General features: G+C 47.2%; 1 protein-coding gene across 4 annotated transcripts in view; it reads right to left on the reverse strand.

Annotated features, from left to right (window-relative positions):
- Positions 1 to 198: 198 nt before the first annotated feature.
- Positions 199 to 18673, reverse strand: part of TTLL10 (tubulin tyrosine ligase like 10) — a 153113-nt gene continuing 134638 nt past the window's right edge. For 3 of the 4 annotated variants that reach the window (XM_019541596.1, XM_019541599.1, XM_019541598.1), the window contains 6 exons: positions 17954 to 18125; positions 14297 to 14468; positions 10530 to 10670; positions 8134 to 8250; positions 2456 to 2549; positions 199 to 1529 (listed from right to left, as the gene is read on the reverse strand). In XM_019541596.1, the coding sequence (XP_019397141.1) occupies positions 754 to 1529; positions 2456 to 2549; positions 8134 to 8250; positions 10530 to 10670; positions 14297 to 14468; positions 17954 to 18125 (1472 nt within the window). In that variant the 3' untranslated portion in view covers positions 199 to 753. The remainder of the gene's footprint in view (positions 1530 to 2455; positions 2550 to 8133; positions 8251 to 10529; positions 10671 to 14296; positions 14469 to 17953; positions 18126 to 18673) is intronic. The other variant, XM_019541597.1, reaches the window with a different exon arrangement.

Genomic DNA, 18673 nt, shown 5'->3' on the forward strand with positions numbered 1-18673 from the left:
TGTGTGATGGAGAGCGGCAAGGAAGTTCCCTTCTTCTAGATGGCTATTTTTTGCATTTCCACTTGCAGGACAAGAGGGTACAAGGATCCTCCATCCACCTGTGCAGGTGGGAGGTGGGATACGATTCATCTCAGGTGGAAGTAGGAAGCACCATTGCAGAACTATTTCCTACCCCATACAAAAAAGGGTGGGTAAATCTTGCCAGTCAAAGCAATGCTATTATATTAATCGCTGACAATAATGGACATCGAGTGCGTGGTGTATAAACGATAACACATGCGCATAGATACAGCATAACACATGATTAAACGGCATGTTGCAAATATAATGATACAGGATACACAATGCGATACAAGAGTATTGCTGATTCGGCTTCTCCCAACATTAAAATATATGCTCTAGAAGAGGACATCGGAGTTGGGGCTTTCAATCTCATGCCAGGGATTTATAGCATGCTATTACTGTTTCCGCAACCAAGGCACAGTGGTATTTCTTCCTTAATTTGTGGCTCTGGGAAGGAGGGGAGGAGGAATCGAGTGACTGGGGGAGTAAGTGTTACATGGCAGGTCACTTACCAGTGCGTTGCATAACGATCTCTCCTTTTTGTTTTTTTAAGGTAAAAAAAATTAGCTTTTAAAAATCAGCAAATGATTCCATGAAATGCTTAGATATGTCACAGATATCGAGCGTTTTGGAGCAGGGCTCTGTCCTTTATAGGAAAGCACCACATGTTCAATACATAGTAATCTCAGGCTAAGACGCGCGATGGGACACCTTCTTGTTGTCCTGAGGTGACTCGGAGCCCTGGGGCGCAGCAGCTGCCAGGCTCTCACGGGTCAGCCGCGTCCCCTGGGCTACAGAGTGGGTGGTGGCTTGATGGAGGGGCTTGCTGTAGCCTTTCAAACATGGGCAGCAGTCGGGGACCATGGACTGGAGATGCAGAGACACCATCTGGGAGCTGGTCAAGGTGACAGTGCTCAGGTCCTCTTTGGTGGCGGTGTAAGGTTGAATCTTGAAGGTCTGCTGTAACCAGGCGCTGTAAGAGGTATCTTTTGAAGCAGCCACTGTAGGAACGATGGTGCTGGCTTTGTCCTTGTCAGAACCATCATCCACCCTGGGCTTTACAAGGCTCTCTGAGACCCCCGCAGGCTTGATAACGTGTTGATGGCAGGTACTGCTCACCTGGCCGGGTCGGAAGGCGGATTTCTCTGGGCGGTAGCAATACAGGCTGTGCATGCTGGAGATCTGCACTTGTGGCATGCTTAAGACTGTTCTTTGGGAAAACTTGGTAGACGGGGAAGTGGGATTCTTGGGAGGTTTCTCGATTGCCCTGGTAGGGGTCTGAGTGGGTGGGCTGGTACTCTCTGCAAGTGACTTCTGGCTTTTTGTGGGACGCATGGCATTTTTCATCTTTAAGGATCTGGATCCAGGAGCATCCCCATTGTAGAGCAGCACAAAATGGCAGAGTGTCTCCAGTGGTAATATCCTCTGGCATTTCAAGCACTTCTTGAAAATCTCAAGAGCCAAATCTGCAAAGGGAGATATGAGCATGACATGGCTACACATCTCTGCACAAATACACGCTACACTGCACAGTGCACAAGGGACACTGAAAGGAAATGCAATGGGGACATGTACAAGTCCCCTAGCATGAACCTGCACGCACATGCATGCGTACAAGAAAGTCATATATCTACGAAAGAGAACAAAGCCATGACATTACTTGTGCAAACATACACACGCACACCAGGCCATAGACAGCATCTATATAATGTATGCCATTGGCATCAAGTTCACTCCTTTTTAAGCCATGTGCTAATGGGGTGAACAGGCATCCAAGTGCTCACACCGTGTGCATAGATGCAAACTGCATGAGCATTTCTTAATTTCTGTGCATGCAAAATAACGTGCAGGGGACAAGGGGCACTTTCAGATATGTGCGGGGAGGCGGGGAAGTGTGTGAAAATGCAGTCCATACATTTTAAAGAAAGGTATGAGAAAAACACTTCCAAGGTCTGGCCTGAGCAGATTTCTGCCCTGTAGCTGGCTAAAACAAGACAACATTTCTAATGGGGCCAAGTGAGGGTGGGATTTTCCAAAGTACCTAAATGCCTTAGAGGCACAAGTCTCACTGAAGATCCAGGGCTTCTTTGATTTGTAAGTCATTTAAATGTTTTTGATGGGACCATAGCAGCATCCACTGATGCCAAGATGTCTATTGCCTGTAATTGGCATTAAACTACGATTATTGGTCTCAAGGGCCTTGACAAAGTGGCTAGAGTGAGTCTGGATTCTCTCTGCTTTATTTTATATAACAGAGCTAAGATTTGGTTTAAATAACACAAGGCCACAGGGACCCACTGTTGTGCCTTTGGTCTCCGCAGGCACCTGTCATGGGGGGTGCTGAAAAGGGCACAGCTGGGGTGTGTGGGCACCACAGTGCTGGCCTACTTACCGAGAGTCTCGTTAACCACGGTGGGGATGATGTGCTTCAGGACTTCGCAGTTGGTGTGCAAAGCAGGGTTTGCATTCATCTCCAGGAGCCATACCTGTAGAGGACAGGCACAGACAAGAGCCTGAACGCAAAGTCTGAGCCCTCTAAGACCTGGACTAGTGCCCATTCAGGGGCACATTGACCACCTGGATTTTCTGGAGAGCAGAGATTATCGAATAGATCCAGTAAACTCCCCAGCTCAACTACCAGTGGATGATCTATCTCCACTTAGACCAAAGGCTCTGACTAGACTTAAGCAAACCCTTCCTAATGCCCAGGTAAAAGGCATCAAGCTGGAGGTTTTTATGAAGAAACAAAAACTTAGGAGATTTCCTGAAGCTTATGAGTCACTTTTTTTGTGTGTGGCTACTCCCGTCTCACTTAGCAAGTGAGGCTGCTGAGGTTTCTAAGGAAGGCTCAGGTCCAGCTTTGCGGTGAACTTATCTCTGGTGAGTGCATCAAGTTTTTGGGGGCCTGATTTCAAGCAAACCCAGGGCCTCAGTTTCCTGGAAAAGTGTTGTTCCCATTGTAGAACCATGTGATATGCTGAGTTTTGCATGTCTGGGCTCAGTCTCATTTTGAAATGCAAGGCCTTTTTAGCTCTCGTGCCCCAATTTGAGGCAGCATGATAGTAGAGCTGTTTAAAAAAAAAAAAAAAGTTGCACAAATCCTTGGGCAATAAAACAACCAAGTTTGTGTGGGTCTATTAAATACTTCAACAGGTTCAAAGAAAAACCCACCTCTTCAGCCTCTGCTTCTGGCATAGGGTACTCCAATTCATGCATACAACATGCCGGGAAGCATTCGCTCTTTTTCAGGAGGGTTGTTTAATGACATAAGTGCTCTACAGCTGTTTATTCTGATGTTTAAATGCTGTAGAGAAAGGTACCCTGCCTCCATGTGCGTTTCTGTTTTCTCCTCTGGAAATTGCATTAATTAGAAGGATCAGGTGCACCGTTTTATCTGCTCTTCTCCATTGTGTTTTACTAAGAGGAAAACAAACCAAGCCAATTATTTGTCATTTTCTTTTCATGTTCAATTTGTTTAGGAAAATGAAAAGGCCCAACAGAAGGGGACTTGGAAAAAGATGGGAGACCTTTCAGGAAGCCAAATGAGCTCTTCTTTCAATGGAAATGCGGCGCAGGTGCCACTAGAGGACGCCTAAGCCATATTGACAGCTCTCCGCAAAATGTTTATTGTGCTATCTGGAAACTTTACTCGGCTATGGCAAACTTGCATGATTTTTGTGCTGGCAGATAAACTCAAGGAATGCCCCGAAATGTTTTGAATGCTCTTTAGTTTCCCTTTTGGCTTCATGAGCAAATTTGAGGAGCTCTGTGTGCGCACATTCATCGCACTCTCTTAAATGTCCCCCGTGGGTGAGGTGGCTAATCAGTCATCATCTCCCAGTTGTCACTTGTTCAGTCTCACCACTGCCCTGAATTACAGAGGGGCAGAGCGACAAACACCCGAGTGCACCAAGGTACTTAGGCACTGGATTCTCACTGAACTCAATGGAAGCGAGGCTCCTTTAGGGGATCCGGGTCCCCATGACTTGTCCATGGAGCGAAGTAAAAACCCTGGTTTAAGTGCCATGCACACGGGGCAATGGGATTTTCAAAAGCACCTTAAGCAACTTTTGGTATCTGCATCTCATTGAAATCAGTGGGGCTTAGACTTGAGGCACTTTTTAAAAGCCTCGTATTAGTTGCTCACTTGCATATTTAGGTACCTGAATAGCTTTAAACCAGGGGTGGGCAAAATGTGGCCCGCGGACCAGATGCAGCCCGCCAGGCCATTCTATCCAACCTGCAGGGCCCCTAAAAAATTTAGAAAATTAATATTTTAATAATATCCTGGCTGCCTGTCATGCGGTCCCCGATGGCCTGCCAAAACTCAGTAAGCGGCCCTCTGCCCAAAATAATTGCCCACCCCTGCTTTAAACAAATAAGTTCTTTCACACCCTGCAGCTGAATAATAATATAAAAAGATGCTTATTAGCACCTAAATAAGAGACAAATCTTGAACAGCCTGGCACCCAGAGGCATCAGCTTTTCTAGAAACCTGGAGATTTATTTTTGTGCTTAACCGGGTGCTCCTTTTTTATGTTTTGCTTTGAGTTTCCATTTTGTCATGTGTGGAATAGGAATAACACCAGTTAGCTGCCTAGGAAGAAGGGTCGGGGGTGGAGATTAGTTAGATAATGTTGGTAAAGTGCCTTGAAGATATAAGTTGCTATTTAAGTGCAAACTGTTTAATACAATGAGCTGTGGAAGGAGGAAAACACCAGCACAAACCAAGATAAGATTTTTTTTTTTCTTTCAAATTGCTTTTCCCTCTCTGGGAATCAAGCAGGAATCTCTGTTTCTTAATATCGTTTTTCTAATTGCCCTGTTCTCTTGTGATTTCAGGGCCGACCTGGTGGGTGATGCAATTTACTGTCCTCAAGGCAGGTCTGTTTTCCCATTGCATTAATAACTCCCACCCTGTCATATTTTTCTAGCCAGTGGCTTTGTCCGTGAAAGGCAGCACTTGCACAGGGAGTGGTGGTGTTCCCATTGCTTGCAGCACCGCCAGAGCCTGTGCTGTTGCTTTGTTTTTTACCTGCGTAGCCTCGGTGCATACCCTGGGGAATACATGCACATGCACGCACGCACACACACACACACACAGGTTTATCAGGGTTGCTTGGGAATATGGCAATTAAAAGATTTAGACAGCATCATTAAGAAGATGCTAGCCACAACTGCAATCTCAATGCACTGCTGAGGTGTGGAGAAAACCCAAGTCCGATGTTTTTTGGGGAGAAGTCGTCTTTATGCTCTGGGTTTGTACTACTGCGCTGGGGCTCCATGACTAGACTTTGTGGGTCTGCTGCAATGCAAAGAAAGATGATGATAAAGCTGCTCATTCTCCTGTGCCCATACCCATGTGCCTGAAATTGTGAGCCCAGCCCCACCTGCTCTAGGGACTATTGAGGGTGGCACTGAGTCACTGAAGCGACTCTGCTGAGATTCCCCAAATTGCTAGCGGCAAAAGTCACAAACATAACTGGTGGACTTTTCCTTCCTCTCACTGTCCCGGTGAGGTAGATGCTAATGAGTAGGTTTTATACTGAGCTCCTGGCACGGGGCCTGGTGTGGCTCCATCCATCTCTGTAGGGACCCCAACTGTCTGGGGAGAATTTTTTTTTTATTAATATATTTCATGTTCCAGGTGAAATTGGCCAAATCAGTTCCAAATCATATTGACTGAGCAGAACGTAATTGTTCCAAAAACCGTATCGATTGAGCAGGCAGAACTCAATCGTTCTGAACACCATGTACGGCGCTACAACCGGCGAGCATCCTCTGTCCCAGGCTCTCACCCTGGGACTCCAGATACTCCCAAATCCATTGGCAGGCATCTTACATGCAGGCCCAAGCCCGGAGATCTTGGGATTCGGATGCCCCCAAGGAGAATAGGTAGCAGGGCCATTGAAATGGGTAGAACTGCATAGCTTTATAACGAGGGATGTTCGCCCTTTATCCACATTGTGCCCCTCTACTGTAAGGTGACTAGCCAACCTGATATTCTCCCCTGGCTGGAGAGCTGAATCCTTTTACTGCTAGTAAAAGACCTCCAGTCCACATCTGTCTTCTGAGCCTCCCCAGAGCCCCTCTGTAAGACTGATGCAATCCTTTTTGGTAAACAGGTTCCCTGATGGGAGACCGTTTCGCGTGAAACCAGCCCGGAGGCCCGCTGTGTCTGTGGGTCTTTGCAGGGTGGCTCAAGAGGAGACAGAATGGCTGTGAAAAATGAGCCCTTCCTCCACTTCCCTCCTCCCTTGCCTGCCCTCACTCCCCCTCTTCACAGCTCAAACATGAGCACAGTCAGTGCTGAATGGGGTTGTGGCTTCTCAGGTCCTGTTCAGACACATGGGCAGTCTCAATCAGAGCTTTGGAAAAGAAAATGCCCTTCAGAGACTGGGCAAGGCAGACGCCCTCTTGGGGTGTCAGTTCAGAAGGATGCAGGCATTTGTGTCTCAGAAGAAAAGGGAAGAAAGGAGGGCTTGAGCTACCCACAGACACTTTTCATCCCTTTCACGTGCTTGTCTTAAGTTAGCTGTGGGGAGGAAGCCGCTGGAGACCCTACAGAGCAGGTACCGCACAAGAACTGGTATTGCACACCCCCTCTTCACACTGCTTTTTTTAGACCGGAGGGACTATCCCCAAGGCTGGAAAGATGTTAGAGACACAAAAGCAGACACAAGAAGGTGCCGAGTCAGGAACTCATAATGTCTACAAGCACCCTGTGAGATCAGCCCAGCTACCATGTTGTGGCAGACTTGTAGGAACAATGAGTTGAAGTCCCTGGGCCTGCATCTCTTGCATCTTGCACCGGTTCAACACTGAGGTGCCTCCACTGACCCCAGTGGACCCTCTCCTGTTTCCAGTGGTACAAGTGAAAGAAGAACCAGGTTCAGGGCAGGAAAACCTGGAAGAGTCTCTAGCAAACAAATAAGCGCACACATTTCACAAACACCTTTCCCATGCACTTCAACCAATTCCCAGCCAGGTCCCACATTGCTAAGTCTCCAGTTTCTCAGCACTGAAACCCCCACTCTGGCTTTAGATCAAATAATCCTAAAGAAATGTATCTTGTTTATCTGTCCCTCTATAAAATACATAGGGAGGGAACAGACTCCAGGGACCATGTTTGCACTGAAGCAAAGCTAAAGCTTTTAATTAACCACACAGGGATTGCCACAATAGAGTGATATTGGATCTCCCATTCTATTTCAGGTTTACACAGCCGGGGCTTTGCATGCCAACATTGCAAAAGACAATTGCTGCTGAAACTTGAGATGTGCCAGTTTCTCTGTCTTTGCCATTTACTCTCTCTCACCATTGACTTCCTGCACAAAGGGGGCTATTGTTTGGGGGCCATGTCCTGTGCTGCATACATTTACTTCTGCAGTAGGGTTTGCTGCTCCCCTCCACTGTTTTTGCTGGAATATGTTTGTATTTAATTCCTTCTTTAGCGACAGGTCCACAAAAGGGAAACCAACCAGATGGCTGTCCATTATGCTGAGGCCAGGTGGTTCCACGAGAAGTTGTTGCATCGAAGCGACGTGATTGTTGTGTTCATCGTTTCATCTGTTCTTAGCAAGACTGTCTCCCTCTCTTACCTTTTAGTCACTCTGCAGCTTTGTTCTGTCAAAACCCACAAGCTACATGAGGCTGGGATGCCTTGGTGCCTGGGTGGCAAATGTAGTGGGGCTATTGGGAACATGGTCCTACTTTTCCGGTTCGTGATGCCTTCCCCCCGCCCCTGACCCAGGACTGAGAGTGATGCCCCAGCACGGTGTGACAGGGGGTTCTGTGTAGATATGTTTAGCTGCCTTCAGGTGGGGTGGAAAATCAAGGCCAGGCAGTTTGTGGCAATTACCGATTTCATGATACTTCTTCCTGTTAATCCCACTCTTATCCAAACTTCAATCAGAGTTTTAAGCAGATGAAGTATACTTTGTAGAGCATGCAATGCTCTCCCTAAATTGCTCAAGAATTAGTATGAACTCAGAGCAGCTATGTGTTATTAAATATTTGGCTTCTCAGAGGTGGCTACATGAATGGAGGGAACACGGTCTTGCTTCATACCTTAAAGTTCTCATCTATCAAGAAATCGCAGCCGATGAGATCAAAATAGCCCAGTTTGCATTCCAGCTTGGCCTTGACAGCCAAGAAGCACTGCATCATGATCTGCTGCATCTTCTTCTGAAAGACACAGGAGAAAGGCGGTTTAGGATCAGCATTAAATGCACAGGGCCACAGCATGATAAGACATGGCACAGTGACCTATCAGTTCAGCAGAGCCTCCTGGATCAGCAAATCCTCTCCTCCCTGCCTCCACAGAGATGATTTCCTACATTTTCAAATTGAGAGAGTCTGGGAACCAAATGGAGGTGGCTCCAGGGGAGTGTGCAGTGGTGTTAATATAACCCTCTTTCCTTTTTTAATGGTCTTAATGTTCCGCTAATCAAGCTATTCTTTCTTTTGCAAACTCCCTGTCTGTTTGGCTGCTTCTGGTAACGTAGCTCTGCAGACTGTTTTTAACTCTAACTAACCCAGGTGCAGAAATAACTTTCTGTTAAGCACTGGATGCACTGTCAGGATGCTTGAGAAGGTTTGATTTTGCTTTATGAATCTGGAAGAGATAAACATTTAATTCTAATGACTACAGCACTAAAGAAACAGCATCTTTTGAATTGTTGGCCTAGTTGTGTTTTTCAATACATAATATAGGATATAGCAAATGAGCGCACTTTCCAAAAGCTATATTTATTTTTGCTTTGACGTTGAACTGAATAATATAGCCGTAGAACACCCCAGCCCCCCCAGCATATTACTAAAGCTTCCAGTTTCTTTTTACCTGGAGAAAAATATATGTGCTGTGTGATATGGATTATAGGGATGATGCACCACAACACCTGCACCCCCCTTTTCACGATCCTAGATCCAGCCGTGGAACCAAACCATATGTTGACTATGAGACAAAAACCCACATCTCAGTGTGGGATGTTCTCAGCTTCATGTTGTTATTGCTACTTCTAAAGAGAAGCCGCTCCAGTGAAAGTCCTAAGATTCATAGGCCCCGTTGGGTTATAAGCATTGCTTTTTCTCTTGCCGACTTTCTGTCTTCTGAACACATGGCTGTCCCCTCTGTGCTCCTTCTCTGGTTGGAAATGTGAGGCCCCACAGCCCATTAGCCAACAGTGGTACCTCCTTGCCAGGAGACAGTCCTGCATCTGGCTTCTGCATATTGCTGTCACGCTGCCCTGCAGGACTGGAGCCCCAGATCCTTCTGCAGAGTGAGCATCTAAAGAGACTACTAGTGACTGATGTGTGAATGTGGCATTTGGGGATGTGGTCATTGTGAAATATGGCAATTTCTTTCTCTCACAAGTTACCACCTTTCTGCATTGCAGGGCGTGGGCTACCGGCTGCAATAACACAGAGCAAACTGTAGCAGTGGAAATGAGTGTGGTTCCTATTTCTGACTGAAACCATAACATGAGAGCAGACTGGTGAAATGTTGCTAGATCTCAGTGAAACTCAGGTTTAGCCTAAGATGCTTCCTACCTGGTTTCCTAAAGTTTGGGTGAAAAGCTAAAGGGCATTTTAATATTCTTGGCATTTAATTTCCCTTGTTTTTTTGGTCAACAATCCAAACTGAAAGCTTGAACACCCTTTTGCCTTCTTCCCCCTTCATTTCTACCCACAACAGGTGTCCCAAGCTGCATTAGAGCCTTAATATACCATCAGCATCAGGCTGGTGAGCTGCAGGGGCCCGGAGAGCGAGGCTCTTCCTTCCTTCTTGTGTTGCTAGCAGGAAGATGGCAGGAAAACAAGGTTGCCTCCACTTCAGTGGAAGAAGGGGCTATCTTGGTGGCTCACAGAGAGAAGGGTGAATGGGAAGGAATCACACCACAAAGTATTAGGCCCTCAAAAGTGCAGACTGAGACTAGCCAATGTAGGGCAGGTCCTCAATGCACTGGAGCATGATAACGTTGGACTGGAAACGTGAAGTGTGCTAGAGCACCGGTACTGCCGCCCGCTGCCCTCGTTCATTAATCCACCCCAAAACACATTTAAAGTGAACTATTTAACCAGCCAGAAGCCAAGACTGACGTGAATAAAATGAAAAACTCCCATCATTTTTGTTTCCACAGGGATTTGGCGGGGGTTGTGATGGATGACACCAAACTCCCCGCATCGTAGCTGCTACCTTCAGCTTCTGCTGCTACCAGACACCCCATCAGGTGGTGAGACAGGCACCTGGCTGGGGTCTCTTGACCCCATCGCTCTTTCCTGCCCAGAGCAGGGGGTTGGACTCAATGATCTAACAGGTCCCTTCTGACCCTAGAAATCTATGAAATCTTTGCTCAGTGCTCCTGCCTTTCCCCTCGGGCTCCTGAGAAGCAATCACGCTTGCCCCCTCCCCTCTCTTCCAGGTCCATACACACACTACACACATGCCCTGGCCACACACTCACAGTGAGCACAGTGAGGACCCAGTCTCTGGGGAGGCCTTTGGTCTGCTTGAACTTCTCATTAACATAGCTGTTAAAACGCTCCATCCGCCACACCGTCTCCTCCTTCAGCTGGCTGTACAGGGGGTTCTTCTTCTGCATGTACTGGGAGGGGAGAAAGGGAGAAAGCAGAGGGATGGTTAAATTCCCTGCTCCCCTCTGCAGGGAATGGAGAGGAGGGAGAGAGGGATGCTAACAAGGAACCACTTGAACCACACTGGGCAGGCCCCTGGCACCAAGGCAGTGCCATGAAGGTGGTCACACTTTCTCAGAGGGTTTAGCTCTTGGAGCTGGGGGCCCTAGCTTGCCCAGCAGGATTGTTTTCAGGCACAGTTACACTAGCTGACCTCATGCTCCATATGGAGCAAAGAGACGTCCCACTACAACTCTATGTAGGCAGGCCCCGCAGCCCACTTGCAGCCCAGCCTGGAGCTTCATTAGTAATGAATGATTATAATTCTTCGTGTTCCTGCAGCACCCTGCACACAAGGCTCCTCCAATGTTTCAAGTGTCTCGATAAATAGTGAATAACAAAGAGAAGCCACTTGACCAAGGGCAACCGATGCATCGATGAACAGAACCTATAGGCCTGAGTCTCAGTTACACTGAACTTCCTTCCCAGTGACTTCTTCCAGTGAGCAGGGATGCCCCCCTTCTCCCCTGAGAAACCCACTGTGCGAGTGGTCTCTCCAGGCCTGCTTCAAGCCCCCAGACTTTGCAATGCATTGGGGTCCCATTAGGCAGTGCACTAGGACCCCAATGGCAGTGCACTTCAGCCATTTTCAGCAATCTGAGTCCACGAGAACCAGGAGCTAGGTTACAGCAGTGTTTGCGGGCCAGAAAGGGCGGCTTAAAACATTGTTAGCCCCCTTCCCCTTTCCAGCTCAGGCACTACAACAGTGACCATGAATCATCAGCCACCAACAGCCCTGACTCCTGTTCTCCTTACTTATGCCATTGGCTGCCACTGTCCAGCTGAGACCTCGCAAGCAAAGGGTCTGTTACCCCCCAGTTGTGAGGGAGCTGCATTTTTCTTAAAACTGTGCTGTTTCTATGTGTGTGCACTAAGCCTCCAGCCCAGCACAAGCCAGGCAGGGCCAGGTCTTTTCATAGACCTGGGGTAACTCTTCGCTGAAGCATCTGGCTGATGGCAGGGGAAGGCAAGAGGGGAACATGTCTGGGAAAAAACAAAAAAACCCTCTGTGTGGGTCTCCAGTGACCCAGGGAGAGGGATTTTCCATTCCACTCCCTTCTTCATCCCCTGGTAAGAGTTTAGTGAGCACAGGGAGCTCTCCATGTGCAACAGCCAGCCTGGATTGCAAGGATATTTGCAACAGAATTAGTGCTAAGGTGCAAAATTTCTGCTTGGTGGAGCTGCCATTGATGCCTCTCATGGTTCCAGTTTAAGGCACTAAGGTGGTCAAGAGGCAGATGAGGACTAACCCTTGCTGATCCCTAAGTGTCACATAGGGAGTCCTTTGTCCTTCTATTCCTAACCTTCCCCAGGATCAGGGCATGCTGGCTTTGGGCCATGTGAGCCTGCTGAAAACAGAGACCTGACCCGAAACTTGCTGAAGACCCTCAGTTGCTCTTCCCAGCCTCAAGCCTCGGGAGGAGCAAAATTCGTGACGTGAAAAGAAAAGACGAGTGGATGAAGAGAAAATAATAATAACGTGAGTCAGAGTCAATAGATTCTGGAGTCGTTTGCTCCGGTGGGCAGCACTGGCCTATGCTAATCATTTGGCCCAATAACCACACACTTATTTGGGGGCTTAGATCTTACTTGTCAATGATCAAGCGAAAGAGAACGTGTGTGTCCCCCTCCAGCTGGGTTATAAGACACTGCAGAGCTCTACAAAGAAACCCGGGTTGACAATGGGAACAGGCATGGCCCCAGCAGCAGCAGCTTTCAAGCTTTCTCAGTCCAGTTTCCAGACTCACTTGTGCATAGTTGCAGGGTGGGGAGGGAAGAGGGATAAAAAAACCTCTTTGTTTATCGCCTGCTTCCTGAATCATGCCATGAAAAGTCACTGGACAATGAAAGGCAGGGGACGTACTACTAGGGTAATATAAGGAAAGGGAAGATTTATCCTGGAACAAAGAGCCCTACTCCCCCAGACATATGCTCAGCTGCGAAGGCAGACAAAGGTGAATTGCCAAAGCAAGTTAGGTTTCTATTTAAGAGAGAAAATCTGAATCATGACCAAATTTCTGAACACAAAGCTGGGAGGGGGAGGGAGGGGATTTTGGCTTATCTCGAGACAACAGGGACCAAATGTCTCTGATTAAGTGTAGGCTCATTAGCCTCAGCGGACTTACACCAGAGACAGGTTTGTCAAATTAATGTAATACTTATTCCAAATTAGGCATAGGGCAATGTGTAGACCCACAAAGAAAAATAATACATTGGAAACCTCTTTGGCGAGCAGTACCAAACACTTAGACCCAAATGGTGCCAGCGTTTGGCGAAGCAATGTTACCTGGAGAATGGCAACAAGCTGCTACCCTGTTACCTGTCGGCAGGCGGGGGAATAGAAGTGCTGTGCAGAAACTGGATCAGCTTTAGATTTGAAGCATACAAGGAACAAAAAAAAGCTGCTTTCAGGGGCTGGGGAGTAAAGGGAATGAAGGGAGAGTCGAGTGCAATTTGCACAATCCTAGTCATTGCCAGCTGCTCTGGAAAGTTTCCTTTCCCCACCTCCCGACAGGTTTCTCGGTAATTTATGCTCTGCTAATAAACACCTGTCCCTTGTTTGATGTCACTTGTGCCAGGGGGGTCTCACCTGAGCACCTGAATTCCCCCGTGGATGGCCCTAGAGCTGAGCAAACAACTCTGTTCCAGGAAAACAAGTGGCACATTGATAATGGTGTCTATTGCAGGAAGCGCGTACAATATGCAGTCCTGAACTGCCCTGCTGCCGCAGCAATAAAACTCCTGCAAGAACCAAAGCAGGCCAGCTTGGGGGATAGCTCCCTCTTGCTTTGGGCCACCAGGACTGTAGCAGTATACCCGAAGAAGAAAACACACTGAAAGCAAAAGAGTTCCCTTCCCTCTGCTTGCTTTTTACTCTGTATGGATAGACTCAGCTGGAGATTTTTTCCTGACATCATTCACCTGCCTGGTACAGTTGGGGCACAAGAGTTTTAATATTAATGAGAAGGGGGCAAAAAGGATGTTTGACCAAGAGGATGGAGCCCAGGCGTGAAGAAGGCTGCCTTTTCCCAGGTTTTACTTGGGAGGTGTAAAGCTGGCAAAGATCAAGGTATAATTTCAAGAGCCATGGCTCACTTGTGCAGAGTCCATTACTTGTATTATGGCAACATAAAGTTTACAAGCCATAGGCACAAGAAGGACTAAGGGCAGAGATGGAAAACTGTTTCTCTCAAGGTCTCACAGGACTGTGGCATAGAACTGGACTTGATCCAGTGCCCTATCCATTAGATTACGATGCCAGGCATGGTACACAGCCCTGATCCCCCAGCCAGCAACTGTGCGACAATCACTCACTCATGTTGCATGACTGCACCCTTCGAGAGATTGGGGGAGCACCATCTCTCAATGAATTGCCCCTGAGCCAACCTCTCCCCACTTCATCCATACAGACCTTGACTGCTGTAGTCCATCACTCAGCCCGGATGCGGGGTACCTGGATGCTATTATGGTACCAATCAAGGTTCACTGCATTTAGCTACACATTTAGATTAGCTAAATAGCTACTTTTTCAGTTTACCTGGTTGGTCAGATGAGCGGTGAGATCATCAGAAGCAGCATCATAGTTGGCGCAGGTGAGCCGGACGTAGCCATGGCCGAAAAACAGCACGTAAGGCACCGTGCAGGCAATGAGGAGATAGGAACGGACATCAAACTTCTTCCCTTCAAGGAGCAGAGGTTTGTGGATATACCTGCCAGAGCAAGGTGACAAGATGAGACCTCAACAACAGAGCTCTAAAATGGGAATTAAAGGCTCACTCACATCCTCTACAAGTCAACAGGGAGGTTGGCATTGCCTTTGGTGGGTTATGAATCAGACCTGAAAGGCCAAATGGGGACAGGGCTATTCACAATTACCAATACCTTATTCCAGAAATATTCCTGATGAAATCAGGGGCATTATTGGTGGTGTGCACTGCTATTCAACAGGAGTACATTAAGAAACCCAAATGGAAGGGCATTTTCTGGAGACCCATTACTTACAACTACTCACAACTTCTATAGTTCCTAGCACTTGTCCTGACAATTGGATCTAGCGCCCCATTCCAGACTCTGGCATACTCCCAGGGAAATCAAATGAGAGGGTGGTGTAAATGAGGAGTGCACACTAGGTCCCTCAGCGTAGAAATAGCTTTGCCCCTTTAAAGAGCATGTCTGCTTTGAAAGTGAATGCATTTTAACATTGCATCATTTTACTCAATACAGGTCTACTGCCAGGGTATGCATCCGGTATTACAGTGCAACTGCTGCTGTTACTGATAAGCAGAAGTGGTAACTTATTTTCATCTCAACCACAAAGAGCCATAACAAGGAGAGTGATCTGGATTCTTTTCTGACTCAAGCATCATTAAGAGAAGTGTTAACAAAGAAACCTGCTTGGCTTTTACATCTTGGGTTGAATTTGCAATGAAGGCAAGGAGCAACACCCCCCGCCCCCCCATCCCTACTTCCTTTTATAAGCTGAAATAGAGCAGAGTGGTTAAAGAAGTGTATTGGGGCAGTTAAGCAAAGCTGTGGTTCATAGGAGACCCCACGCTTTAATTTTCTTTCTGTGCCTTTCCCCCAGTTGCAAGAGTTTTTATCCCTGACGCCTGCAATCATTTACAGAGAGAGCACGATTCAGTCTCTCATTGCAGTGACTGTGTTTTTGCAAAGTCTGGATTTTACTGGGTTGCCCGAATAACGGTGTAGTGTAGTGGGAACAGCCTTACAGCTACCCCAGGACAAATCTTGAGAAATTCTGAATATCAGAAAGTCCCATAAAGAAAAGTAAGGGCTAAATGGAAGCAAAATCTAACTTGCTCAGACTGCCCTGAACTAAGTGCTTCTGCAGTTCATAAGGGTGCCAAGGTACAATGCTGGGCAAAGGGAAAATATCACAGACTGATTGTGTTCAGCACAGGCCACTGAATCCCCTCTAAATGGAACAATGCTGTAACCATCATCGCTGCCTTTTCAACCTCCCTCTCTCCCCGCTTCTGCTGTAGCACTCAGGGCAGCTCACAAAACAGGAATTTAAGACAGCAGGTAATACTAGATCATTTCCTTGCATCCTGGTTCTGCTGTTGGATGCTGCTGATACCTTGCAGAAGGCAGAGGAGCAAATATTAAATTTCTTGACACGTTCAGATAAATCAAATCACCCTCTACCTATTAGGTGCTGAGCTCTGCAGTCCACGATGGGCCTGACACTTGGTTTCCAGGCACCCTGGGCTCACTGCACATCACAAAGCAAATCTATTTGTCTCTTCTGTTCGAACATGATGCGTCTTCGGAGACAAGTGACAGCAGAGGGCACTCTTTGGAAAGCAAAGTGAAATGCAAGGAGGAGAAGGCAGATGTCAAAGAAGAATAAAAGCTCCTGCCACATCCCAGCGGTCAGAGGGAATTAGAAGTTTACCTGTAGTTGCTACAGAGCAGACAAAGTGTATGTGTGAACACAGAGATCCCGTCATACTCTACCCCTGGCAGCGACTTCCAGAGAGAAACATCATGGTGCAACATGATGTCCTCCCTCTTCATTGCACGTAGTTAGATGCTTTTGTGAATAACGATACCCAGTTATAATATAATGGTTGACAATAGCAGTGTTTCTGGAAGTGCTAATAAAGCTTGGGTTTCAGGGTTGAAGCCAGTTTCTAGGTTTTGGAGGTCAGGATGGGACCCAGTAGAGGGGGAAATTATCCCTTGCATGGTCTAAATAATGGCTTGACTTGGCCTGGAATTTTTCTGGAAAGGGCGGGGGGGGGGGGGTGTGCATTGTTTTCCTTTTGCAATAGAGCTGCCAAGTTGTAATATCTAAGTGTTGGAGCAGTGAACCAATCTTGTTGTGGGAATATGCACAGATCATCATCTTTGGACCACGCTGACGGCCCTTCGGGATGAGTTGGTGATGCCATGAGTGGATTGCACCACAATAACCACCTGGCATGTATCACTGATGTTGTAATCGTACTATGTCCTGCCGTGAGGGTGTGGCATTGAGTATTGAGATGCTTGGAGTAACTTGTAAGCCTGACCGACTTCTGCCTGTTGTTTGTCCTAGGGTCGCTATCAACCTGGTTTTCTGTTTGGGTCTTTCCATGCCTTGTTTTCCCACATAGCCTAGACACTCTGGGGTCGAGAGCCTGTCTTGCTACTACTGCTGCTCTGTGCTGTTGGTGGTGTCTATTCTGCACATCAGCTCTGAAAACCTCCGCAGTCAGGCTTCACTCTGCCCCCTCTGTGGTCAATGTTGTAAAGCCTTTGGGGATGTGGCCAGTGAGGGAGATGCTGTAGAGTCTGGCTGCATGACCCTGATGCGGGGCATTTGCAGAAACATCAGAGGAAAAAAGCAATGGCAGTGGGTAGCTGGTGAACATCTCGGATTTGCCCTCAAACCTGGTGGCTGTGAAATTCTTAGGAAAATATGCCATGTGACCAGGCAGACTTCAACAGATATACTGGAGGCCTAGACTGGCCTAGACTGGGTGGAACAGATGCTACAGCTGTACAACATGCAAAAACTTGGCACAGCATAAGAAGCTGGGATAATACCTCATTCAAATGGCTCTGCACAATGCTTTTGTCATGCATGCAGCTTACGGCATCTGGTCTTTTGAAGTCATTCTCAAATTTCCAGACAGAGATCATCTCAAATCTCCTTTTTGATGGAAAAGGTATGTTTGGAAACAGACATGGGGGCATTGTGATGCTACCCTAAGAAATACCCCCTGTATAGAAAATGCGAGAAGTTGCAAGCCATTGAGAAGATATGGTGAGAACCTCACTAAATGGCTGTGAAAGGCTTCAGGATAGTAACACCAATAGGGTCTGATCAAATTCACATGGAGATCCATGAGCACTTTCCCACTGAGTTCAGAAACAAGCCGAGAGCCGTGATCTCCAGTAGGTCTGTGCTTGGAGAGATGCCTAATCCTCATGGCAATGGATGACATGGGTTACAGACAGCTAAACCAGAAGTGGTTCCCTTGCAGAAGCCAGTAGGAGCCTGAATCAACAAGGCTCGACCAGAAAATGAGAAAAGGGGCTCTGGATTTGGCCAAGAGAAGTGCTTTCTCCAGCAGAGAACCCAGTTCTCCTCATCTCCTGTTCTGCACCATGATCATGAGAAAACTTGTCTTCCCTATGGATTGCAGATCAAGGCAACAGTGCGTCCACATGCCTCGTTCTCTACCTTTGCACTATTCTTGCCTGGGGAGCCTTGTATGGCATTTTCTTGTAGATGGGATCCTCCTCAAAGCCCTGCAGCTTGGCCTGAAGTGAGTCAATGCTCTTTTGGTTCATAAGCAGGAAGATGCCTCGACCTTGGTTGGAGCACGCCGGCTTGCAGATCCAGATCTGTTTGTCTGTGGAAAAGAAAGAATCTATTGTATTGAGCTTCGAAATGCAGTGGTGCAACTGGGAGAGCGGTGGGGAGCAGTAGGGGCAAGTGCCCTGGGTGCCAACTTAGTGGGGGAAGTAAAAAAAAAAACAGCACCTGTTTTTCTACACTGCTTTTGAAATATGCTTTCTTGGATAGTCATCTAAATGTTGTCTACCCCAATTAGAGAAGGGATCTGGGGCTGTGAATACTCCCCAGTGTTTGTATCACTTGAGAGAGGGAGCTGGAAGTGAATTTTGCTGCTTGGGCCACTTCTCATAATACAGCTGAGAACCTGTTGATACCATTAGATTACATTAGCTCAGTGTAATGCTACATGTGCTAAATGAGGGGGTTACATTTGTGGCTACTGGATTGTAGGCGATCTCTCATAGTGTTGAGCTCTGGGTTCAAGCCACAAATTCAGAACTGGTCTAAACAACCAGCAGCTGAGAATATCAAGGAAATAGCATTGCCCACTTTCAGGAAACCTGCCCTCAATTGCACACATTTCCTTCTTACATTACTAACTTC

The sequence above is a fragment of the Crocodylus porosus genome, unplaced genomic scaffold (genome assembly GCF_001723895.1).
Source record: "Crocodylus porosus isolate Cpor-Errol unplaced genomic scaffold, CroPor_comp1, whole genome shotgun sequence".
NCBI lineage: Eukaryota > Metazoa > Chordata > Crocodylia > Crocodylidae > Crocodylus > Crocodylus porosus.